At 39.7% G+C, this 26,956-nt stretch overlaps 1 protein-coding gene across 1 annotated transcript in view; it reads left to right on the top strand.

Annotated features, from left to right (window-relative positions):
- Positions 1 to 12,605, top strand: part of LOC143645710 (developmental pluripotency-associated protein 2-like) — a 31,780-nt gene extending 19,175 nt beyond the window's left edge. Inside the window, exon 2 of the mRNA XM_077114906.1 lies at positions 11,647 to 12,605. Within this exon, the coding sequence (XP_076971021.1) occupies positions 11,647 to 12,566 (920 nt within the window). The 3' untranslated portion in view covers positions 12,567 to 12,605. The remainder of the gene's footprint in view (positions 1 to 11,646) is intronic.
- Positions 12,606 to 26,956: the final 14,351 nt, after the last annotated feature.

The following is a 26,956-nucleotide window of genomic DNA, read 5'->3' as shown; positions in this document are numbered from 1 at the left end:
CCCAGCTCATGCCAGAGTTATATCCCATGTAGCCAGGGAGAGTTACACTCCTGGGAGTCATGTCCCACGTACCCCCAGTAGGTCTTGGTGTATCCAGAGAATGGGCACATGATCAGTCAGGTCCAGGACTTTGACAGGTGAACCAGCCTTGTAAGTTTCAAAGACTGGAATGCAGTCATCTCAGTGAAAGCAGCCTGACTAGGCTGCTGCTATGGACCATTTCTAGAGTTCTTGCTTCCTACCTTCTGGACCTGCCTTGATTCAAAGGCTGGTTTTCTGGTCTTCCCAATGAATTCTTTTCTTTTAACTCAGATAAAGTCAGTTCTGGCTGCTTGCAACAAAAGAACCCTAACTATTTCATTTCTCACTTCAGATGGAGTCTCCTGCCACATTTAATGGCCATTTAGAGCAACAGCTGGTTTGTGATGTGCCAATACTGGCTAAAATACTAAAGAATCTAAGGAGTTAGAATACTTTCCTGGGGGGATAGCTGCGCAAATAGTGTTTCCGTTCCCTCCACAAAGCTAGAGATTCAAAGAATACTATAAAATACTATATAAAAAGGAAATTGGGTCATAATGTTCTCTATCTTCAAACTTCATGTTTTTATTTTGTTAATTTAATATGTCACTATGGAAACTCTATTGAAGCACCAGAATGTAAGATTAAAATTAATCCTGATTGCATCCTACAGTCGGTTCGATGTTTTCATTTGTTTATGTCACCTTCCAATCCTGGTCTATGTTCAAACTGATTTTACTTATCAACAATAATGTTATAGAAAGAATATTACATTTAATACTCAACGTTCTAGCATACATGTTTCCATTTTGCCAGTCTCCTTATATTATTTCCTTCTTCACACCCATATATAACCAATATTAATGGCACAATGTTTATTCTTCCACACTTTCTGCCTTCTCAAACTATCATGTATGCATATGTGTATACAGATACACACATATACACACACATATTTATATAGAGAGGGACATATGGTGAGATTTTACTCACTGCTTCCTAAACATTGAAGCAAAATTGAATCACACTCTATACACTATTCGACATATTGCTTTTCTTACTTCACTATACACCATGAAATTCCCTCTAATCAACTGGTATGGATATAATTCATTCTTTTTAATTTGAGGTTAATACCATTTATGTTTAATGATATAATTAGGATCAAATCTACCATCTTGATATTTGTTTTCTATTCATCCCATCTGTTCTTTGGTTCACATTTTCTTGTTTCCTACCTTTTCTTTTTTTTTTTTTGGATCAAATATTTTTAAAGTATTTCATTTTATCTCCACTATGAGTTTGTTAACTATACCTCTTGGTTGCACCAATGTTTATAATGTATATTCACTGTTGTATTTCTTTTACTCATCAAGTGTACTTTAAACAATAATATTTGAATGTCATATAAGAAACTTATAACAGTATAATTCATTTCCCCCTTTCCTACATTGTGGGAATGAAGGAAATGTGTAACATTGTGCTGTTGTTATACATTTATTTCTACATATGCTTTTAACCCCACAATTTTTTTGTTAATTTTGCTTTATATGGTCAATTCATTTTTTTTTGTAAACTGTGTGATGGGGGTCACATTGCATCCTTTTTTCCATGTGACTATTTCATGATCACAGCATTTGTTGATTTTTTTTTTTAATGCATGGGATGGGAATCGAGTCTGGGTCTCTTGCATGGCAGGTGAGAATTCTAACACTGAACTACCTGTGCACCTTCCATTCACTTTTTAAATGCAATTTTATTGAGATATATTCACACACCATATAATCATCCAAAGTATACAATCAGTGGTCCACAGTATCATCATATAGTTGTGTATTCATCACCACGATCAATTTTTGAACATTTTCATTACTCCAAAGAAAAAGAACAAAAATAAAATGGACACTCAAACATATTATTTCTTTATGTATTATTTTTATTTTCTTAGTCATCTGTCTAAAGGTGGATAAAGGGAGAGTCAGTCACACGTTTTTCACAATTACGCAGTCACTCAGTGAAAGCTATATAGTTATACAATCATCTTCAAGAATCAAGGCTACTGGAATACAGTTCAGCAGTTTCAGGTATTTCTTTCTAGCTATTCTAATACACTAAAAAGGACAAAGGAATATCTATATAATGCATAGGAATAACTTCCAGAGTGACCTCTCAACTCTATTTGAAATCTCTCAGCCACCGAAGCTTTATTTTGTTTCATTTCTCTTCCCCTTTTTTGTCAAGAAGTCTTTCTCAATCCCACAATGCCAGGACCAGGCTCATCGCAGGAGTCATGTCCCAAGTTACCAGGGAGATTTTCACCCCCAGGAGTCATGTCCCACATAGGGGGAAGAGCAGTGAGTTAACCTGCAGAGTTGGCTTAGAGAGAGGAACAAAAGAAGCTCTCTGAGGGTGACTCTTAGGCATAATTATAAGTAGGCTTAGCTTCTCCTTTGCTGTAATGTTTCATAAGGGCAAGCCCCAAGATCAAGGGCTCAGCCTATTAAATTAGTAGTCTGCAATGCTTGCAACAATATCAGGAACTTTCCAGGTAGGGAAGCTTAATATTTCTACTTTTTTCCCCAGTCCCTCAAGGGGACCTTGGAAAGACTTTTTTTGTTTTCTGCACAGATTACTCTATGAAGAATCAAGGCATCACACTAACCTTAACTTAATAAGTGTACTTGAAATTATAATATTTGAATGCAATATAGAAACCTTATAATAGTATACTTCATTGTTACATGTCACTGAACAGTATACTTCACTCCCTAGTCAAGATTCTATGTAATTATGGTGTTTGAATAAACTGACCTTATAATTTAAATTTGAGGGCTACAGAAATAGAAATTTTGCACCAAATACACATCTATTCCTTCAGTCTCAGAGAAGTTGAAGTTTTAAAACAAAGTTAATATCATCCTTTACCCCTTAGTCTGATTTACCTTAGTCCTAACCAGATCTTCATTCATATCTCTAATTGAAGTCTAATCTCATATTCAGCTTCATGAACAGTTGCTGTATGAGGTAATGCTGACTCTCATAGCTGCGGAACTTAGCTCTGAGTCTCAAGTGTCACACAGATAACCAAAGTTCCAGGAGACAACCAGGCCACACACAAAGAGTTCAGCGTCTCAGAATTTAGTAATAACAGTTACAACTCTGGAATAGAGGTGACTGCTATAAGAGCTTACAATCTAGGAACCTTTACAGTAAGCCTTCCCCTGATAACCTATGCTCTCAAACTCAATTCTCAGAGTTTGCACATTATAGTTAATCCATGTTAGCAAGGCATTATAATATTTATCTTTTCAATTCTGGCTTATTTCACTCAACATACCATCCTCAAGTTTCATTCATCTAGTTGAGTGTCTGACAACTTCATTCCCTCCTGCAGCCTCTCAACTCCATTGTATGTATACACCACAGTTGCCCTTCCACTCCTCAGTCTATGAACCCTTAGGTCACCTCCATCCATTGCAAATCATGAATACTACCACCATAAACACCAGTATGCAAATGTCCATTCATGTCCCTGCTTTCAGTTCTTCCAAGTATATACCTAATCGTGGTATATAGCCACCACACTTCCCCCCAGAGGGGCCACACATTCTACTTCCCTACCCACAGTGTGTGGGTACATTTGCCTCTCCACATTTTCCCCAGCACTTGTATTCTTCTGTTTATTTTTTTCTTCTCTTTTTATTTTTTTAACAGTTTTATTTACACACTCTACAATCCATCCTAAGTAAACAATCAATGGTTCCCCGTATAATCACATAATTCTGTATTTACCACCACAGTCTATATGAGGACATTCCCATTTCTTCTGCAAAGAAAGAAGAAAAGGGAAAAATAGGATAAAAATAAAGTCAAAAAGGAGAAATAACATCCACACCACCAAGAATCCCATACCCTCCCTTCTATCACCCTCTTGTTGACCACCCTCTCGTTGACATTTAGCTTTGGTATATTGCCTTTTTACATTTCCTAGAAGCATTTACAATCCTACTGTTAACCATAGACCTTAGTTTGCATTGATTGTATATTTTACATATACCACCCCATTTTCAACACCTTGCATTGTTGACTTTCATTTGTTTTCCCTCATGTAAAAACATTCTTATATTTTTACATTTAACCACTATCATCATCCTCTCTAGGTTTTGCTAAGTTATACAGTCCCAGTGTTTATCTTCTCTCTTTCTTTCTGGTTTCATACATGCCTGTAGCCTTCCTCTTTCAGCCATACTCACATTCATCTTTGTTCAGTGTACTTATAATATTGTGCTACCATCAGATAGCATTATGCTATCAATTTCTGGATCTTTTTTTTTTTTGCATGGGCAAGTAGCGGGAATCTAACCTGGGTCACCGGCATAGCAGGCGAGAACTCTGCCTGCTGAGCCACCATGGCCCACCCAATTTCTGGATCTTTACAATCAATCCTCTTGAACATTTTGTATTACTTCAGCATCAAATGCCCAACATCTACCCTCTTTTTTTCCTAATAACCTTTGTTTTCAACTTTAACTTTCAAAGTTTGCTCATTAAGATTAATTCATATTAGCGAGGACATACAATATTTGTCCTTTTATTGCTGGCTAATTTCACCCAACACAAAGTCCTCAAGATTCAACCACGTTGTTGCATGCTTCATGACTTACATTCTGTACCCTTACTGATAGTTTTCATTTCTACAATTTTCTCCAAATCTCTCTCTCTTGTCTTCTCCTATCTGCCAGTAGTTATTCCCTTTAGCATTTCTTTTGGAGCAGGTCTCTTGTTTACAAACTCTCCCAGTGTCTGGTTGTCTGAAACATATTATAAACTCTCCCTCATTTTTGAAGGACAGTTTTGCCAGATAAAAAATTCTTGGTTTGCCAAGAATTTGCCAGAAACCTCCATGGCTTCTGCTGAGAAATCCACACATAGACTTATTCCCTTGTATGTGATCAATAGCTTTTCTCTTGCTGCTTTCAGAATTGCTTGTCTTTGAATTTGACCATCTTATTAGTAAGTGTCTTAGAATAGTTCTATTCAGATCTATTCTATTAGGGGTACATTACATTTCTTGGATCTGTAATTTTATGTCTTTCATAAGAGATGGGAAATTTTCAGTGATCATTTCCTCCATTACTCCTTCTACCCTTTTCCCCTTCTCTTCTGCTTCTGGGACACCCCTAACACATTTTTTTAATTAATTAAAAAAAAGAAAAGAAATTAACACAACATTTAGAAATCATTCCATTCTACATATGCACTTAGTAATTCTTAGTATCATCACATAGATGCATGATCATCATTTCCGAGTACATTTGCATCGATTTAGGAAAAGAACTAGCAAAACAGCAGAAAAAGATATAGAATGTCAATATAGAGAAGAAAATTAAAATAATAATAATAATAAAATATATATATATATAAAAAGAAAAAGAAAAAACAAAAACAAAAGATACAAACAAACAAACAAAAAAAAAAACTATAGTTCAGGTGCAGCTTCATTCAGTGTTTTAACATAGTTACATTACAATTAGGTATTATTGTGCTGTCCATTTTTGAGTTTTTGCATCTAGTCCTGTTGCACAGTCTGTATCCCATCAGCTTCAATTACCCATTATCTTACCCTGTTTCTAACTCCTGCTGGTCTCTGTTACCAATGATATATTCCAAGTTGATTCTCGAATGTCGGTTCACATCAGTGGGACCATACAGAATTTGTCCTTTAGTTTTTGGCTAGACTCACTCAGCATAATGTTCTCTAGGTCCATCCATGTTATTACATGCTCCATAAGTTTAGTCTGTCTTAAAGCTGCATAATATTCCATCGTAGGTACACACCACAGTTCGCTTAGCCACTCGTCCGTCGACGGACACTTTGGCCGTCTCCATCTCTTTGCAACTGTAAACAATGCTGCTATAAACACTGGTGTGCAAATGTCCATCTGTGTCTTTGCCCTTAAGTCTTTTGAGTAGATACCTAGCAGTGGTATTGCTGGGTCGTAATCCATTCTGCCAGTCTATGTCTTTTGATTGGGGAATTCAGTCCATTAACTTTTAGTGTTATTACTGTTTGGATAATATTTTCCTCTACCATTTTGGCTTTTGTATTATATATATCATATCTGATTTTCCTTCTTTCTACACTTTACTCCATACCTCTCTCTTCTGTCTTTTCGTATCTGACTCTAGTGCTCCCTTTAGTATTTCTTGCAGAGCTGGTTTCTTGGTCACAAATTCTCTCAGTGACTTTTTGTCTATAAATGTTTTAATTTCTCCTTCATTTTTGAAGGACAATTTTGCTGGATACAGAAGTCTTGGTTGGCAGTTTTTCTCTTTTGGTATTTTAAATATATCATCCCACTGTCTTCTAGCTTCCATGGTTTCTGCTGAGAAATCTACACATAGTCTTATTGGGTTTCCCTTGTATGTGACAGATTGTTTTTCTCCTGCTGCTTTCAAGATCCTCTCTTTCTCTTTGACCTCTGACATTCTAACTAGTAAGTGTCTTGGAGAACGCCTATTTGGGTCTAATCTCTTTGGGGTGCGCTGCACTTCTTGGATCTGTAATTTTAGGTCTTTCATAAGAGTTGGGAAATTTTCAGTCATAATTTCTTCCATTAGTTTTTCTCCTCCTTTTCTCTTCTCTTCTCCTTCTGGGACACCCACAACACGTATATTTGTGCGCTTCATATTGTCATTCAGTTCCCTGATCCCCTGCTCAAGTTTTTCCATTCTTTTCCCTATAGTTTCTGTTTCTTTTTGGGATTTAGATGTTCCATCCTCCAGTTCACTAATTGTAGCTTCTGTCTCTTTAAATCTACCATTGTAGGTGTCCATTGTTTTTTCCATCTTTTCTACTTTGTCCTTCACTCCCATAAGTTCTGTGATTTGTTTTTTCAGATTTTCTATTTCTTCTTTTTGTTCAGCCCATGTCTTCTTCATGGCTTCCCTCAATTATTGGTTTGGTTTTTGAAGAGGTTTTCCATTTCTGTTCGTATATTCAGCATTAGTTGTCTCAGCTCCTGTATCTCATTTGAACAATTGGTTTGTTCCTTTGACTGGGCCATATCTTCAATTTTCCGAGAGTGATCCATTATTTTCTGCTGGTGTCTGGGCATTTGATCAGATTTTCCTGGGTGTGGGACCCGGCTGGTTGAAAGGTTTTTCTGTGAAATCTCTGGGCTCTGTTTTTCTTTTCCTGCCCAGTAGGTGGCACTCGTGGCGCTCGTCTGTCTGCGGGTCCCACCAGTAAAAGATGCTGTGGCTCCTTTAACTTGCCAATCCGAATCTCGCAGTCGGCCCGGGAAACCGCGCGTGGAGGGGGGGTCGCCGGCCACCGCGGCTTGGGGGAGTACCGGTCCAAATTGCCCAGCTGGCCCGAGACGCCAAGCGTGGCGGGAGGGCCCTGCTATCCAACGTTCCCAGTCGTACCGGGAAGCCATGTGTGTGGAAGGGACCCGATCGCCAGCCGCCCCAGCCCGGGAAAGAGCGCGCCCCTCGGGTATCTCACCGCAGCGGATTCTCCCTGCCTGTTCAGCCATTCCAGAATGGGGTACGCTGTCTTTTTGGTCTCTGTCGTGGCTCCGGGAGCTGTTTTGTATTGTTTCTGTTTCTTTAGTTGCTGTTCTGGAGGAGGAACTAAGACCCGCGCGTCTTACTAAGCCGCCATCTTCTCCGGAAGTCCCCTAACACGTTTTTAAAGAAATTTAGAAATGAAAATAAAAGTATTTCGTATTTCCTCACATAGTTACCATCTCTTGTGCTCTACATTCCTTTGTATAAATCCAAGTTTCCATCCGGTTTAATTTTTCTTTTGCCTAAAGAACTTCCTTTAACATTGCTTATAGTGCTGATCTGCTGGTGACAATGTCTCTCAGCTTTGTGTTTTTGTTTTTGTTTTTTCTTTTTTGTATGTTCTATAGCAGGGGTCACATTTCATTCTTTTCCCAATTGAGTATCCCTTACTGCAGCATCACTTGTTGAATTTTGTTTGTTCGGGTTTTTTTGTTTTGTTTTGGGAAAGTGCATGGGCCAGGAATTGAACCTGGGTCTCATGCCTGGCAGGCGAGAATTCTATCACTGAACTACCCTTGCACCCCCTAAAGTCGCTCAGTTTTTAAAAGGATATTCTTGCTGGATATATAATTCTAGATGACAGTATTTTTTTTTTCATTCTGCAATTTAAAGATGCTATTCTATTGTTTTCCAACTTGTATTGTTTCGGATAAGAAATGAGTTCTCATTCTTTACCTTTGTTCCTCTGTATGTCATATGCTTTTTTCTCTCAGATTGATTTTAAGATTTTCTCTTTATCACTTTTTTAGCAATTTGGACATAATGTGCCTTGATGTGATATTTTGTGTGTTTGTCCTTCTGGGGGGCTCATTAGGATCCTTGGATCTGTGGGTTCATATTTTTCATCAAATTTTTTCATCATATTTTTCATCAAATTTGAATTTCTTCAATTTTTTCTCTCTCCCCTTCTCCTACCCACTCCACTGCACCCACTATACACACAATTTTCTCAGAGTCCAATTACATATATTAAATTGTTGTTATACCAGGTCAATGAGGCCTGTTTCATTTTTGCCATCATTTTCCTCTCTGTGCTTCAGTTTGAATAGTTTCTATTGCTGTAACTTCAAGTCATGGATCTTTTCTTTTGCCTTGTCTAAATGCAAAGAATCTCATCCAATGTATTTTTCATTTCATTTCTAGTAGTTTAGCTTGTTTGTTTTCCATATCTTTGCTATCTCTCCTGATCATGTCCATCTTATTTTAAACATCCTTGAGCATATTGAACATATTTATATAGTTGTTTCAAAGTCTTTGCATACTAATTCCATCATCTCTGTCATTGGTGGGTCTTTTACAATTGACTGTGTTTTTTTCCCTGCTGGTCATGGAGCATATTTTTCCTGTTTCTTGGTGTGTTAAGTGATTTTTGGTTGGATGCAGAACATTAAGTTGTAACATTTATTGAGTATCTGGACTTTGCTAGCTTTCTTTTAAAAGCATAGCATTATTCTGGATGGCAGTAAAATTACTACTACTTTCATGGCTTCTTTTTAAACTTTTTAAGGGTAGGTCTAGATTAGGTTAGCACTACTGCCAAGATATGACCCTTCTGGAGTCAAGTCACTTTGTCAGGTGGCTCTGTTAAAGACTAATCTGGAAGTCCCCTGGCTTGAACTTGGCAAGAAACTCAGAAAATTCTCTCTCCATTTTAGTAAAACTTGAGACCGAAGAGAGCTTTAGAATATGACATGGCTGAAACTGTATTAGAAGGACCAAAAGTATGGAGTGCACCTACAAAGAGAAGTAGTTTTCAGACATTCATCAATCGTAAAGTTAGTAATTCAGAGCAACATTTAATTCTTTCTCTCTATATGAGGATTTGATAGCTTTCTAGCTTGTGAAACATAAGATGCTAACCTTCTTGTTTGCTGATGTGCAACAATGTCATTAAATATTGCATTAACCTAACTATGCATCTCCTTAGGATCATCAGCCTATGCATAGGAACTTTGAGATATTATCAGAATTCAAAGACTTTGTCTCTCATTCATCATTACATGTCTTTGCTTGCATTCTTAGACTTATAAACCTCTTCAAGTGGCATTTTGTGGAGAGGTTCCTTTCCTGTTTAGATTTGAAACAGCTTATTGTTTCATTCATTTGAAAATATTTTTGGATTCAATTTTTATCACTGCGCCTTGTTTATTATCATTGTAATTTCATTATCAAGAGGTGGTTTAGGAGGAAAGTAAGGAAAATGGTTGTGGGACCATGTGATCCCACACATGGAGTAACTATGTGTACACCACCAACAATATCTATTCCATAAGGTACTACTCCTTCCCACATGGATATTCACCACATGAGTTTAGTAGAATGAATTTTTGAGACTGACTGCTTTTTAATAGCTTTATTAAAAAATTCATTCCACCAGAACTTGTTCATTAGTTTATAAATATATTTCCTCAACTTTGCATTTCTAAGAAGCTTTTCCCTGGCTTACATTAGTTGCATTGCTAGTATTTAAAATGTAGGGAAGATTAATGGCTTTAGCATAGGATGGCCAGAGGTAGATTCTGCAGAGTATCTACAATCTGATATCCACTATGATTTATCCAAAGATATTTCCCACTGCTTCTAATTTCTTCAGTGTTCAGAAACCTTAAATGTAATTCTCATGATCCATGTAAGGCATTTCTGAGCCGTGCCCAGCTTGTCCCCTGGGCAGATTCATGCAGCTGTCCCAAAGGCTCTCCCCAGCTGCCTGGGTGCCTCACAGCAGCTATGGGCACAGCCCTCATCTAATGCAGCCTTTTCTGCTGGCTCAGGCCAGCCCATGCCACCTCAGTTAGCACTTCCTACACTGGAGAAATTGAGCTGCTTCAGCCCTGGCTTTCACAGGCACTGAGCTGGAAAGGAACGTGCATTTTTTATTTCAATCACCCTTGCCAGTTTATTTTCTCAAAAGGCTATAGCAATTCACATTTTCTACTACAAATGGTAGACCACCAAGGTTTTTCCTGGCATCTCCAATACGATGGACAAGAAGGGTATCTCATTGTTACTTTCACCTTTAATTCCCTGGAAATTAGTGACACCAAGCTCTCTTTTTCTATGTTAGTTGGCCAGTTATATTTACTATTCTATGAATTCCATAATTACATCCTTACCCATTTACTGATTGGGATATGATTTTTTGTTTTTCGATTTGTAGAAGCTGTTTATGTATATAGATATTATGTTCATGGTAAATATTTTTTCCAAGTCTTTCATTTCTCTTTTGGCTTTATCTATCTTTTTTCATTTACTAAATACTTATTGTTTTAGTTTCCAGGCTGCTAAGACAAATAGCGTATGATGCATTGGCTTAACAACCAGAATTTATTGGCTCATGGTCTGAGAAGCGAGAAGGCTTGCTTTCTCTGGGGTCAGTGGTGCTCTGGCTGGTCAGCAGTCCTAGGGTTCTTTCGCTTTCCCTTCACATCATGATGCCCTTCCCTTTCTCTTCTGGCTTCTGTTGACTTTTGGCTTCCAGATCCTTCTCATGGCTTTCTTTTCATTAAGCCTCCAGAAAATTTAGACCATCTGATAAAGTTGTCCACACCTTAACCAAAAATGATAACTTTTAAAGATCCTATTTATGATAAATTCACACCCACAGGAATGTGGGTTATGATTAAGAACATGTCTTTTTCTGAGGTACATAACTCAATCTTCCATACCTATTGTAACTAACATTTAACTCTAGATTCTTGTTCCACCTTTCAACCTGTGTATTCCTATAAAAAAAAAATAGAGGCTTTAGAGTATATTTCATTATCTGGTAAGGCTACTGAAATCAAATCAGTATTGTATGGGAAAGAATAGAATTTCTGAAACATGGGGATAGCACACATCTCGTATTTATTCCTGATTTTAACAGAAATCATTTTAAAGGTTTATTCTCTGAGAAAGCGGTCCTTTAATCCAAAGGTCCTTTATTCCTGTATAGATTATTGTAATGCCTGGAAACAACCTAGAGTATATTAACCAGATAATCAAAAAGTATTAGTAGGGCTTTGTTACAATAGGGCCAGGATGGAGTTTCTTCACTCTTGGGTTTGAGAGCAAAGAATGTCTCTGAGGAGGAAGTAGATGAGGAACATGTGATAATCACTTTAGTTCCAATAAAAGAGGAACTTCAAGAAGACCATCAAATGGAACCAAGTACTTCTATCGCAGAAGTTAAACCAAAGAAGTCTAGGAAAAGGGATAAAGTTCCTCTTCCTCAATCCAAAGCTTGCTCAAAACCTAAAGTACCAGCGCTTCCCTTGCCAACCATTTTGCCTCCAATTAATAAGGTACACCGGGACACTTTGCGGAAGTGGTGCCAGCATTTTAATTTGAGTACCGATGGCCCGAAAATAGAGGTTTATCTGAGACTCCAGCAGCATGCTTACCCTGAGCAAAAACAGGATATTCCTGACACACCGCGGAAGGCCAAGTTGGAGTCACGTTCGAAGAATTGCAAGACAATGACCAAGACAGGAAAGGGTCAGAAAAAGGAGAAAGAAGAAATGACTAAAAAAATTGAAGTAATAACTTCTGCTCAGGAGGCAATGTTAGCATCATGGACAAGAATTGCTGCAAGAGCAGTTCAGCCTAAGACTGTGAATTCATGTCCCATACCTACTTCTGTTGAGACCTTTTTGCTGCAAGCCTCAGGTGTCAGATGGTGTGTGGTCCATGGCAGAGTTCTCCCTGCAGACACAAAGGGTTGGGTTCGCCTACAGTTCCATGCAGGTCAGGCCTGGGTACCTGACACTCCCAAGAGGATGATCTCTCTCTTTCTGTTACCAGCCTGCACTTTTGTATCAGTGGACGTAGAAGACAATATGTTGTGCCCAGAATGTGTGAAGAGGAACAAGAAGTTAATGAAAAGATTAATTTTAATTGGGAAGGAGAAGCGATCTGCTTTGAACACACCACCATCTCTATTTTTGGAAGGGCAATGTTTTAGTAAACAACAAATGACTGAGAGTCCATAGCTAAATTGGCTTGCATCCAGATGATTAATGTGCTGTGTCCTAAACATCCTCAATGTTGCTTGCTTTTTTGAGTAAAAATGTGAATTTCTGGATTCTGGACTTTTGGTTTATCAAAAAGTGACTGCTACTGCTACTTTTTATGAATTGGGTTTAGTAAAAGGTAATCCTGTCCATGTCAATTAAAATTTTCTCCATGTGTTGGTTCCATAGAAATTACTGCTAGAGGAGAGCTCAAGTACAGGAAATGTATCCATAAATATTTTAACATTCTGTGTATAGCTATATAGAATATGTTTTTGTTATCTTAAAAATCTTTATGTGGGTATATCCACAATATTTAAAAACTACTTGGATATATTATGAAATATTTCTCATTGTAATATTCACACAGTTAGGCTTGTTCAATCATACTGTGTGTGTGCATTTGTACAATGAAATTTCTACAAGTGGATTTGTTAAATAAAATTTGTGCAAGTGGAAAAAAAAAGTATTAGTAAAGTCCTCTGAAGGAGGGGAGAAAGACTATGGAACTATTAAACCTTACCATCAGGGAATCCTCTGATACTGTGTCAAACTTTAGGGATACCCAAATCAATAAACCATGCCCTCAATCATGAGGCTTACTCTTGTGAAGCTTATGTAGACACATAGACTACCTATAGGCATGCCTAAGAGTTACTTCTGGAGGACCTGTGTTGTTGCTCAGATGTAGCCTCAGTCTCTCTAATCCCAACTCTGCAAATGAAATCTTTGCCCTCCCCCTACATGGGACATGACATCCAGGGGTGAAAGTCTCCCTGGCCACGTGGGAGATGACTCCTAGGGATGAATCCAGACCTGGCACCGTGGGATCAACAATTACATCCTGAACAAATGGGGGGAAAGAAGTGTAATTAATAAAGTATCAGTGGCAGAGAGAGTTCAAATAGAGTCGAGAGGCTACTCTGGAGGTTGCTCTTACACAAGCTTCAGGTACACCTTGCTACCTATCATAACCTGCCAACCCCCAACCAGGACCATTCCAGCTAATCCTAAAGAACACTTAGGGCAATTTATAAGATCCACAAGTGTTCTAGGCACTAGAGTAACTTGCCAGAAACCTACAACCTCTAAATGGGTCCCTGGTCCACATAAGCCCTGAAACCTAGCCCAGCCTCTCCAGAACATCAGATAGTTCCATCTCCCTGCCCTATATTAGTGACAGATCCTTCCAATATCAAAAATTTAGAATTGCCACAGCCCAAACAACCCCAATGGAAAGATCAAAGGTGATGGTGGAATTATACATAGAACATAGGACTTAACAAATGAATATGAATGCTGAACCATTAAATTGGTAACTCTTTTTAGTCTCCAGTATTTTACAGCAGCTCTAGAAGTAAAAATATAAAATTGTGAAACCGTAACCCACATCAAAGTCTGAAATATGTTCTACAACTAATTGTGGTGCTTTGCTTGGAAATTTATAGCTTTTTTGTATATATGCTATTGTTCACAAAAAAAAAAGAAGGAAAAAAAAGTCAATTGTGATGATAAAAAAGTATTTGAGCCCGCTAGCCTCCTGTATTCTGGAGCAGTCAGAAGGAAAAATATGAGAGGATCATATGGTAGCCCATGACAAACTCTGGGATCTATCTTGTAACCACTTTTTGAAAAGTGCTTTGAAAACTATTGCTATTTTTATTTCTTTGCTTTGTATATATGTTATACTATACAACAAAAAAGTTTTTTTTTAAAAAAGTTAATTCTCATGTCTTAGAATTTGTTGTAACTATCAAAATTATTTTGTGCTGCCTTGGCATTTGTTTCAGTTTGCCAAAGTTGCCAGAATGCAACATAGCAGAAATGGATTGGGTTGTATGAAGGGGATTTATTACTTTACAAGTTTACAGTTCTAAGGCCATAAAAATGTCCAAATTAAGGCATCAACAAAAGGATACCTGTGTTAGTTAGATTCAGTTGTCAACTTGGCCAGGTGAGCATACCTAGTCTTGTTGCTGTGGACATAAGCCAACGGTACGTGAACCTCATCTGTTGCCAATTACATCTGCAGTCAGGTAGGAGGAGTGTCTGCTGCAATGAGTGATATTTGACTTAATTGGCTGGTGCTTGTCATGGTTAGGGACAGGTGTCAACTTGGCCAAGTTGTGGTACCTGTTCATCTGATTGGGCAAGCGCTGGCCTGTCTGTTGCAGTGAGGACATTTCAAAGGATTAGGTCATGATCACGTCAGCTACATCCACAGCTGATTCCATTTGTAATCAGCCAAAGGGGAGTGTCTTCTGCAATTAGTGATGCTAAATGAAATCATGGGAAGCCTTTTAAGGAGGACTCAGAGGAGACAGGTTCCATTCCTGCTTTGGCTGGTGAGCCTCTCCTGTGGAGTTCATCCAGGTCATCCATCAGAGTCATCGGCTTCGCAGCCTGCCCTGTGGATTTTGGACTCTGCGTTCCTATGGTCATATGAGACACTTTCATAAATTTTATATTTGCAAGTGTTCCCTGTTGATTCTGTTTCTCTAGAGAACCCTAACTAATACAGTGCTTAAATGAGAGATCGCAACGTAGCACTGCTAAGCAGTTCGGCATTCCTCATCTCAGCACTAGCAGCTCAGCCCAGGCCTTTGGAGATGCAGAAAGAAGTCACCCCGGGGAAAGTTGTTGGAACCCAGGGGCCTGGAGAGAAGACCAGCAGAGACCATCTTGTGCCTTCCACGTAAGAAAGAACATCAGTGAAAAGTTAGCTGCCTTTCCTCTGAAGAACCAACAAAATAAATCCCCTTTTATTAAAAGCCAATCCGTCTCTGGTGTGTTGCATTCCAGCAGCTAGCAAACTAGAACAATACCTTAACTCAGGAAAGGCCCATCACATCCAGAGTTTTTCTGTCAGCTGGGAAGACACATGGTTGTTATCTCCTGGTCCTTTACTCCCAGGTTGCATTGCTGTCTTATTCCTGTGGCTTTCTATGTTGTTTCTCCAAGCATCTCTAAATGTCTGTGTCTAGGCATCTGCTTTCTGTATCAGCTCTTTTAAGGACTCCAATAAACTAATTAAGACCCACCTTGAATGGACAGGTTACATTTCCATCTAATCAAAAGATCCCACCCACAATTGGGTGGGTCACATCTCCATGGGAACAACCTGATCAAAAGTTCCCACTCAAACAATAGTTCTGCCCCCACAAGATTGGATTGGGATTAAAAGTACATGGCTTTTCTGGGGCACATAATAGTTTCAAACCAGCACAGCACCCTTCTTACTTTGGCTAAGCCAATTACCTCAACACTGACCTTTGGCCTAGTTGATAAGCAGTTTTCCAGCCCTGAGGCATAAACTGCCCACCCCCAGCCCAAACCAGCTTCTGCAGCCACCACCCACACACCTCATCCAAAACCCACAGCTGGCCCTAAATGGTTAGCTCGCCACCCCATTGCCCTCAGACCCCTGTCCCTTCCTCTTTTTGGGTGACTTTGCTTTAAACTAACCAGGCCTTGACTCCATTGGGAAATCTTCTAACTCCATGTCTAGACCACTGAAAAGGCACAAACCCACAGTCCCTCTCATTCTGCTTGTATCCTTTCTACCTGCTGGTTGAGACCTTTGAGCCAACTGCACATGCCATCGAGCCCTCATGGCATCCCTCTTTCTCTCGGATCTGTGAGTAAAACACTCTTTTTTCTCATGCATTATGGCATCAGTTTCCCATTGTTTCTCACTTGACCTTCACCTGACCCAAATTTCTGAATTTCTGATCATTCAAAACAGAAATTTTACTAAGCCTGGTGTACTAGTTTGCTAAATCTGCCAGATAATAATATACCAGAAATGAAAGAGCCTTTAAAAAGGGAATATTGCATTACAAGTTTACAATTCTAAGGCCATGAGAATCTCCAAATCTCCAAATGAAGGCACCAACAAGAGGTTACCTTCACTCAGGAAAGGCTGATGCCACCCAGAACACGTCTATCAGCTGGAAAGATACATGGCTAGCATCTGCTGGTCCTTGTTCCCAGTTCTGTTGCTTCCAGCTTCTAATACCAGTGGATTCCTCTCTAAGCATCAGTGGGCCTTGACTTAACTCCTCCAAGACACAACTCTGGGTACTGGCTTGGCTTAGTACCTCATGGGAAGGCACATGGCAATGTCTGCTGGGCTCCACACATCCCTGTCTAGGCATCTGCTCTCTCTGTTGGCACTTCAAGCGTCTCCAAGTGTCTCTGCCAGCTCTGAGGCAACTGTTTCCCAAGAGCCTGCATTGAGGTTTCTTCAAAATGCTTTCCCTTTTTTTTTTTCTGTATGGGCAGGCACTGGGAATCGAACCTGGGTCTCTGGCATGGTACGCAAGAATTCTGCCACTGCGCCACCATCACCCGCCCCAACATGTTTTCCCCTTTAAAGGACTCCAGTAAACTAATCAAGACCCACCTTGAATGGGTGAAGTCACATCTCTATCTAACCAAAAGGCCACACCCACAACTGGGTATGGCACATCCTCCTAGAGATAATCTAATCAAAAGGTCACATCCACAACTGGGAACGTCACATTTCCATGGAAATAACTAATCAAAAGCATTTCCATTCTACAATATTGAATCAAGATTAAAAGACATGGCTTTTCTGGGGCACACAACACTTTCAAACTAGCATACCTGGCTATTGAATGTCATCAAATGCCTTTTAGCATCTATTAATATAATCAAAACATTTTGCTTCTTTAATGTGTTGCTATAATGAATTATGTTGGTAGAATTACTCTCACAGTTACTTATAACATCAAAAATAGATTTACCCTATGGCCCAGCAGTTTCACTCCTAGATATTTACCAAGACAACTGAAAACTTATGTTTACACAAAAATTTGTGCAAGGATATTTATTAGGAGCTTTATTCCTAGTCACCAAAAATGGAAACCAAAATGTCATTCAATTGGTGAATGTATAAAGGGTAGTTTAGCCATACAACAGACAACTACTCAGCAATAAAAATGAATGGACTACAGATATACAGTAGCATGAACGAAACCACAAATGCATAGCAGTCTGAACAAGTTGCCAAGCCTTGTCTTGCTCTGGGCCCCAGTGGAAACTAGCAGCTGTACACATTTCTTGATAAATGGATTGGAGCAGCATGCTCAAAACAGTATATTTGTTTTCTCTAAAATCCAAAGATTCTCACATCTGTTATGTACCCTTTTATTAATCATAGTAGTGAAGGTGCAGCAATTTGTCTCTCACGTTAAAAGATATATTCTGGTATATAAAACCACTTCATGGACTTGGTAGACAGACCTTTGAATTTTCATAGGTTTTAACTCTCAATCCATGGTATACAGATATCTTACCAAGGCTACTCCCTGCTCGCCAGGCCCAGTTGGTATCATGGCATCAATCCTGTGAATCCATCATGAAACTATCGAGAAGGTTTGTTGATCAAAGTCTCTGGGGTCTCTATTATTGCAGAGAGCCAGAGAATTGACATAAGTACTATTGTCCCTGCTAGATGACAGCAAACTGCTTCTTGATATCTTTTTCTTCTTTTTTTATTTTTTTTATATGCTGCATGGTGGGGTCACATTTCATTCTTTTTCTGTGTAATTATCCAATTACTGCAGCACCATTTGTTGAGATTTTGGGGGGGTGGGGTGGGGGGAAAGTGCGTGGGCCAGGAATCGAACCTGGGTCTTCCACATGGCAGGAAAGAGTTCTACCACTGAACTATCCTTACACCCCATTTGCCAGATCAAGAGCTGCCTACTGGGAGCCAGGGACTATGCTGTTTCATATAACAAAGAAAGCACATCTGAAACAACAGCTGCAATTGGACTCTCACCTGATTAAGCTCACAATGATCTACTATCATTCTCCAGAGTTCTTCCCTCTTTGGTATAGGTCAAACAGACGAGTTAAAGAAAGATATGATAAAAATCACCACTCCTGCAAGTTTCAAGTCTTTGAAGGGGGCACCAATCTCTGCAATGTTCCTAGAAATGAGATGTTGTGCTTCATGTAATATTTTGGTAGATGGAGGCTGGTCCAGAGGCTTCAGCCTGGTCATTCCTACTACAGCAGCCCTCATGCATTAGATCAGGCAACCAATGCTACGTGCTTTTTTGCTAGATCCGTGCACCACTTTTAGATACCAATTTCAGTTTCAGTTTATTGATTCTTAACAAACACCCCAAAATTCAGCAACTTAAAACAAAAACTTATTATTTCTCATGATTTTGTGTGTTAACTAGGGAGTTCTTTCGCTGGTCTCACCAGGGCTCACTCATATTGCTGCTGTCAGATGGCAGCTGAAAATGTGTAGATGGTTTAAGATGGCCTCACTCTTGTGCCTTGCTTGGAAATCTCCCAGCATTTCTGCTGCATTCTCTTGCTCAAATCAAATCACTAGGCCAGCCAGATTCAAGGAATGGGAACAATAGATTCTATCTCTTGATGGAAGAAATAGTAAAGATTTCGTGATCATTTTTAATCTACCCCATCTTGCATATAAAGAGGTGGTAAATAAACCCATAAAAATTCAGGATCTTCTATACCAGTGAAATTTCTAAGGGTATTGGGTTTGGGGAATACAGGGGAATTTCTAATGTGAGAGCCAAGGTGGTGAGAGAACAGTGGTTGGTGAGCATATTTTATACTGGGTTTGCTGCTCTGACCTGATGACTGAGTAATCAATAACATGCTAGTTTTAAATGTGTCTTGGAGCAAGAGAAGGCTCTGCAATGGAACTAGGCTGAGGCACAAGCCAACCAGCCACTGGGACCTCAAGACCCAGAAGATGCAAAGCTGCTCAAAATATCTGTGGCAGATGGGCATGCCCTGTGAAGCCTCAAACAAGCACCAATGGGAGAATCTCAATGTAGACACTTAGGGGTGGGAACAAGGCATGCCTTCCTCTTCTAATTACCATTCTTCTACTGAACTTTGGTAAATAAGTATCTGACCACGGGACACCGAATAACTATGAAATCTGAATCCAGTGTGAACTTGATGTTATTTGGATGCATGCCAGCATTGATTTACCGCCTAATGAAAATGGCATTTGTGCTTCCTGATGGAAAAATTCAATACACACCCATATGCAGGTGTGTATTTCTTTTTCCAAGAAATTGAAACTGTGTATGATCAAGCCTCTAGCTCTACCTACCAGTGTACAGAAAATGCAGGGGTCAGAAAAGCCCAGGAAACTCAATGATGCCCACATCCCAGTAGCTCAGTGTTTGAGAACTGACACCAAGAAGGACAATGATCAGCTCTACCCTTCCAGGGGTCTAGGAATCTGCTCTGTCTCTGTCCCCAAGCTGTATCTTAACACAATCAATATCCTGCAGAAGTCATAATAGGCGTGGAGAAAACAATATCTCATTACAGTTAACGCAAAACTAGCCTATGATAGAGCTGTTGGGAATTCTGTGCACAAGGTTCCAAACAGATCTGAACTTTGTGTTTACACTTAAGAGTTGAGGAGCCAATTTCCCACTGACGGGTAAGAATTTACTACCTATGCCACAAAGAGAACAACAAATTAAGGAAGTCGTCATGGAACCTGGAGGAAGCAGACAATGACAAATCTAACGTATGCAACCTGAAAGTCAAGTACCAGAGCCAAAACGCTTTGCAAACAGAGCTGACCAGCTGCAGGCTGACAGTGTGTTTGAAAATGTGCCTAGATAAGGTTTAGAGGACAAAAGAGAACTGCAATACATTTTCCATCAAGAGGCTGCAGTTAAGCTCATGAGAATTTTATCGACATTTTAAAAATAGCACACATATGTCTTTTCAGCTATTTAAATGGAACAACCACAAACCTGGCCAGGAAGGGAATTACTCTGGGCAACTATAACTCTTTATCCCTTTTTCTCTTCCACCCTGGCCATTGGGAATAGTACTTCACAGGGCATCTTGTGTGACCGCTATGTCCACACTTTCATGCCACCCAGCATTTGTCTTCATTACTCTCAAATGAACCAGTTAACATTGACATCTGTGAGGACGCCAGTGGAATGGCTAGCAAACTTTAAATAATGCTGATTTAAACTAGATACTTCTTCAGCCCTGAAGGTCACTCGTACGCACCTGAGTTATGACTATCCCCAAGTGTATTCGATAGGATTTGAGCTGCTTCCTGCTCGTGTCCGCTTACCAGAAATATTGACTCTGGGCTGCAGGTTGCCCTTGCCCATAGCCTGGCCCCAGATGTCTGGTATTGTTTTAGTTTGTTAATGCTGCTGGAAATGCAATTTAGCAGAAGTGGGTTGGCTTTTGTAAAGGAAATTTATTAAGTCACAAGTTTACAGTTTTAAAGCCATAAAAATGTCCAAACTAAGGCATCCAGAGAAAGATACCTGACTCTTGAAAGGGCCGATGACATTCGGGGTCTCTCTTTCAGCTGGAAAGGCACATGGTGACCTCTGCTAGCTTTCTCTCCTGGTTTCTCATTTCTTATGCTTCCCTGGGGATGTTTTCTTTCTGCATCTTCAAAGTCTTCCTCTTTGTCAGCTCTGAAGCTTTTTTTTCAAAATGGTTCCCTCTTAAAGGACTCCAGTAAGTCACCCACCTTGAATGGTGGAGACACATCTCCATGGAAACCACTTAATCAAAAGTTCCCACCCACAATTGGGTGGGTCACATCTTCATGGAAATGTCATCAAAAAGATCCCACCCGTGAGGTATAGGTTTTTTGTTTTTTTTTTTTCTTTCTATTATTGTTTTAATTCTTATTCCGTTGTCTTTTTATTTCTTTTTCTAAATCGATGCAAATGTACTAAGAAATGATGAATATGCAACTATGTGATGTTATTAAGAATTACTGATTGTACATGTAGAATGGAATGATTTCTAATTATTTTGTTAATTCTTTTTTTAATTAAAAAAAAAAGATCCCACCCAACAATATTGAATCAGGATAAAAGAACATGGGGCGGTGGGGGGGCACAGATAGCCATAGATGTGATGAGCCCATCAGATCCTGCATCTCAGGAAGGTAGATTAGTGACAGTTCCTTTCTGTGGTGGGAGCAGCCTTAAGTACTAGATGAAGAGGCAAGGAGTTGGCTGAAGAGTGACAGGCGGATGTAGAGATGGAGAGAGACAAAGGGAAAACGACAAAGAGAGGGAGGGAGGGGAAGAGAGAACATGCACAAAGCAAGGCAGAGACGTCGGAGAGATGAGACCAGGTGGAGTGCAAGACTCCCCAGGTCCCAGGGAGTCTAGGTGTTGGGAAGAGCAGCTGTGCTTCTGTGCTCCTCCCTACCACACTCTGTCAAAGTCTGGCCTCACAACCGAACAGGCTTGAGCAGTACTCAAAGCAGGTGAAAAGTTTCCTCTTCTTGCATTTCTAGCAGGACTGGCTTTGGCTCAGGCAAGATTTCATACTAATCATAAAACAGACTTAAGCTCACAAACTTTTGTCATTCACAATAAAAATACACAGAGAGATGAAATTCATGCATTTGCCCAAAGTGCTTCCTGACTACAGGCTTTTCACCTGTGCCTCTGTTCCGGCAGCACCACCTGGGAGGCCGGCAAAGGCCAAGCAAGCGGAGTGCAATTCTTCTGGTCGGCAGCAGGGCTGTCAGGAAAGCAAGGTCCAGTGGGCGTGGTGGGGTGAACCCTTGGGCCAGAGTCGGGTGGACAAAAACCGTCCAGTTCAGTGAAAGTGTTTTAAGATCTCTCTCCCATCCCACCTCCCACTGTCAACTCAAGTGTTCTTGCCTGGAGCTTTGCTGACTCAGGCTGCTGGGTCACTGGCCTTGTTTCCTGCCTGCCCCTGTCCCCCAGGCCACCCCTCCAACCTGCACCAGGAAGGGAGGCTCTGGAGATGCGGGACAGGGATCTGGCAACTTGGGGACAGGCCTCTCCCACACAGTGGAATATTCGCAGGACGTTCATTCTTAGGAGCCTGTGACCCAACCAAATTATATTCTTTCACACGCTGCCTTTGTCTAAGAACCTGCTTCTGGGTATCAAAACTCAGGCTGACTCTGCTGTCTTGTCCATTCTACAAGGCATGCTGCCTAAATAAATGATTCAGGGTATTGTAAAGTTCGGGAAGCTTCTCTCCCTGGGACTTCATTTAAAAACTTGCTCTCTTGAAGTCTTAGATCAATAAAAAGAATTTTCTAGGAAAAAGACTCACTATGGATTCTGTCTCTCTGAGGAGCCTTCTTCAAAAGAACTAATCTTACTGCAAATGTGTAGCTTTGTAGTGTGACTATCTGATGGCTGATATGAGAATCCCTTGCTAAACAGGACTTAATGGAAATTAGGAAAAACTACCCCCACTATTGCAGAGCTGGACCAGAAAACTGTCAGGGCACTTGAAATGCCCTCCCTCAAGAGCCCAGGGCTCAGGGAGCAGATCTCAGCCGCCATTCGCCCTTTCAGTCTTATCCCGAGTGGGGCACAGGCCTACAGGTGTTCTTGGTTGGAACAAATAATCACCAGTAATTTTTAAAAACCCACTGCCCTTCTCCTTGGGGCAAAATCTCAAACATCTGGGTTAGAAACATCTATAAATAACATGAGAACCTGTTGATTTTTGCCTGAGACTCGTAAGTGTTCTCAGACAGTGGCACGTGCAAACCCTCTGTGACTATCCACAAGAACAGAGATTGAGAATGAGCCTTTAGAAACTTTTATAGCAATCTGACCTTGGTGCAACATTTCTATCATATTTTACAAAAGTATCAGTGTGCAAAGGATCGGAAAATTTGAAAAACTTGTTCTTCACCAGGGATAGTTAAAAGAGAATCTTGTGCTATCATCTTTTCCTGATCGTACAGATTATCTTTTCAGTTTGCTTGCACTTATATTGGCTTAAAGAGAGACAGACAAAAATGCAATTACTAAAATAACTGGTAAAACATAAACCAAATGGATCATAAACCTCTTGAAAAGCTAAGTAAAGAGGAGATTTACCCAAAAACAAATACACAAACCAAATGGAAAAATTAAGTTTATTCATTTACTGTTTGGTGGTTAATGAATTACACATAGAACAAATATATACCAGTGTTGAGCTTTTCTTTTTATCTATCCAAACGTGTTTAACTGTAGCTAAAGGGAGTTTCTGATAAAAGAGATATGAATATTTGTCATTTCAATTTAGCTACAATGATACCAGTATAACAAATAACTTTTTGCCACATACACCCTTCTATCTGTGCCTTTTTTCTTTAAGGAATTTGTAAATGTATGCACTTGGAATCGCATACTGTGTCTGAAAACTTCAGAACACTCAAACAGCTTCTCAGGTCCTGACCCTAGTCATATGCTTCTCTTCGCCGCGCCCTGGGGTCCTTTCCATGAAGCTTTCAGTGCAACAGGAAAGCCCAGGACCCAAAGTCAGCGCATACTGAGCAGAGGACGCAGCCAGAGTCTTGACAAGCACTTGAAGTAGCTCCCCGGTTGCTTCTCGGATGTTGTCTTTGGGGGTGACAGTGATAACATGAAATGGGGCCAGGAAAGTCTCAGGCTTCTGCAGTTGTCCCGATAAGGCTGTCGATGTATGTACGATAAGGTACAATGGAGTAAAGCTAGGCACTGCTCCTAAAGGTTCTGGCATTACTGATTGGCATGTCATTCCGCCTTTTCAAACTTCCAGGCGAGAAAAACAAACTCTGGAGATGCTATGCTGATACTGAAGATTTAACTACCAACCTCTGTTTATGTGTTCTGAGTTTTTTATACATTAAGAACAAGAAAATATTCTTTGTTTACAAATACATTGTTGCAACAGAAAAAAAAACTTTCTCTACTTCAGGAACACTTCTTAGTCATCTGTTTTAAATAAACTACTTGCACAGAAATGGGTTTTACAATTCATCTAGGTTAAGAGGGAAAAATTTAAAGCAAGCACTTTTGTATCTTAGGAAATTCTCTTGACTAAACTTTCCAAGAATCATTACCAGTGACACCTTGACATTCAAATGACTTAAACAACAATTTTGGACCTGACAACATGACTGTAAGGACCAGTAGATAAATTAAATTTTACACAGAAAGTTGACTTTTTAGAGATACCAGCTATAACATAATTTAAAAATTCCTCATACAGTCCAGTCATCCAACACTGATCCTTGCTGGCTCTTTCTTGCACTGCATTGCCAGCTCCTTACCCCCAGAGTTCTCCTTTCCTTAAACATATTTTGAGACCTTCAAGCACAGAGGCAGGGCGCCCACTTCCCACGGCTCCCCAGAGCTGTATATTCAAATTGTTTTTTCCATTAACTTAACATAAATATAACCCAAATAAGCTTCAGTTTTCTTGACCTAAAGGAGTATGACAGGATTAAAGCAAATATGAATTAAGGAAAGTTCCAACTATCTTGAACAAACACTTTAGAAGTGATCGTATAATTTGGACCCCCTTAAATTTGTGTCTGGCTTTAAAGCAGGTGATGTGGACAAAACTAGGGTTTAAGGAAACTGAATGGCTTTGTAGAAAAGTATAACTAAATGTGATCAATAAGTACTTCAGGTGAGTAACACTTAACTGATGACAAACAAGCCAATAGGCAATTTACATTTTAGATCCATGGACAAGAATATACATATATATATAATTTTTACTTTACACGGTAAACCAGCCTTGCTAGTGAGAAACATTCTTGTAAACTGAATCACAGACCTTTAGGAGTTTTCTATTTAAGAAAAAACTATTGCCATTTTTGGAATTAGTAATCCTGCTTTTGATATTTTGCCTAAATGTTCTCATATCATGCTAGTTACAATTTAAAATCATTTACTTTTTCTGTTATGAAATTCTCAATATTTCCAGTGTATTCAAAAAAGTTAGATTTTTTTCCTCCTCAAGCCTAGCCTGGACAGAATTAAAATGATCTTCCTTTGATCTCACTTATATATGAGAAAGTCACAAGAACGTGAACATTTCCAGCCAAAATGAATTTGCAGCACAGTGCTTGGGAAATCAAATATGAGTGCCAGGAAGCCTGTGCACCTTCTCTCCTGGAGGCTGGGCCCACCCTCCCCTGGGATCCTGGGGACTTCCCACTCGCTAGAGAAGGGCCTGGGGCTTCCACCTATTCCCCGTAGCTGGAACAGCTTTGGTTCAAGAAGTTAGAACGGTCATTATCCAAATATCCCTAAAGATTGGAAGAAGAATCAGAGAAGGAGGAGTCGTAACAGAGAAGAAAAGTTTTAACACAAGTAGAACATCTGAATCATTGCATTGATATTTGTTTTTAGTGTCCAGTGTCTTAGAATAGCTAGAAGGAAATACCTGAAATTGTGGAACTGTAACTCATACCATACTCTGAAATTTATCCTAAAACTACTTAAAATATACTTTGAAATATTGCTTTGTATATATATGTCACAAGAAAAAATGTTTTAAAACGTAAAAATGTGCTAACTTATGTGACTTTTTTCTGGCTAATGTTCGGTACGTTTGTTACACAACTGAACAAAAATTCAAGACAAAAAAATACCCAATATCTCCTAGTTACAAACCTTCTGTTTTGACATCTCAAAATACAGCAATTATTTAAATGTTTTCTTCCCTTTTATTTTCATTGAATTGAAATGTTCTCTTCTCACACTTTGGTTTTGACCCTCTTATTCAAAGAATCCTTGCCCCATTCCACACCCCCACACCCCCATACATACACAGTTAAGGATAAACACAAGGGGGTGATATGTCCTGTGACATAGCTGTAGGCTGTCAATCCCTGTGAAAGTTGTTCCTTTCGGTCCTGGGTTGATGGAAAGTAATCATGTGAGGTGAGGAAATGCAGGGTTACTGCCTATCTGTCCCTGGAGGCCCGACTGGAGCCAGGTATCCAAGCTGCAATTCCACTGGACCAGCCAGAGCCCACTGCAGCTGTCATCCCAGCTGCATGTGAACAGAGAGGGGCAGTCCATGGCTTCTAGGTCACAGCAATGTGCCCGGGGGGATGGCTTCCAACAGCCTCCATTAAATGGCATTGGCAGAGATCAATTAAGAACTCCTGGCGTGTGTGACTGTCAAGGAAAAAGCCACTTCATCTGATTTCATTATAACCAGAGAAAAAGCAGCAGTAGGCACGAAGCACCGTTGGACCTCTAGCTTACCATTTACAGAATATTGATTGATTAAGCCTCACTGCAAGGAAAAATCTAACGTATTTTCATACACCACAGCATCAGCCTCCCTTTTATTTAGAGAGGCAATATGAAAATATGGGAAAGCATTAGCACCAAATATGTCAGTTAGTGAATCACTCAACAGTGGTTTGTGATGATTTTGAAGTACTATGTCATTAGAAAGACTTAAAAAAAATTTTTATTTTATATTTATTGAAATTCAAGAGTATAGCCAAGTACTTCCAAAATTTAAAATGATCAAAAATTAGTTAGCCTGAGCTGGTAACGTGTTAAACCACA

Source organism: Tamandua tetradactyla, chromosome 9 (assembly GCF_023851605.1).
Source record: "Tamandua tetradactyla isolate mTamTet1 chromosome 9, mTamTet1.pri, whole genome shotgun sequence".
In the NCBI taxonomy this organism is placed as follows: Eukaryota; Metazoa; Chordata; class Mammalia; order Pilosa; family Myrmecophagidae; genus Tamandua; species Tamandua tetradactyla.
The sequence above is the reverse complement of the archived record's forward strand: the minus strand, read 5'-3'. Positions and strand labels throughout refer to the sequence as shown.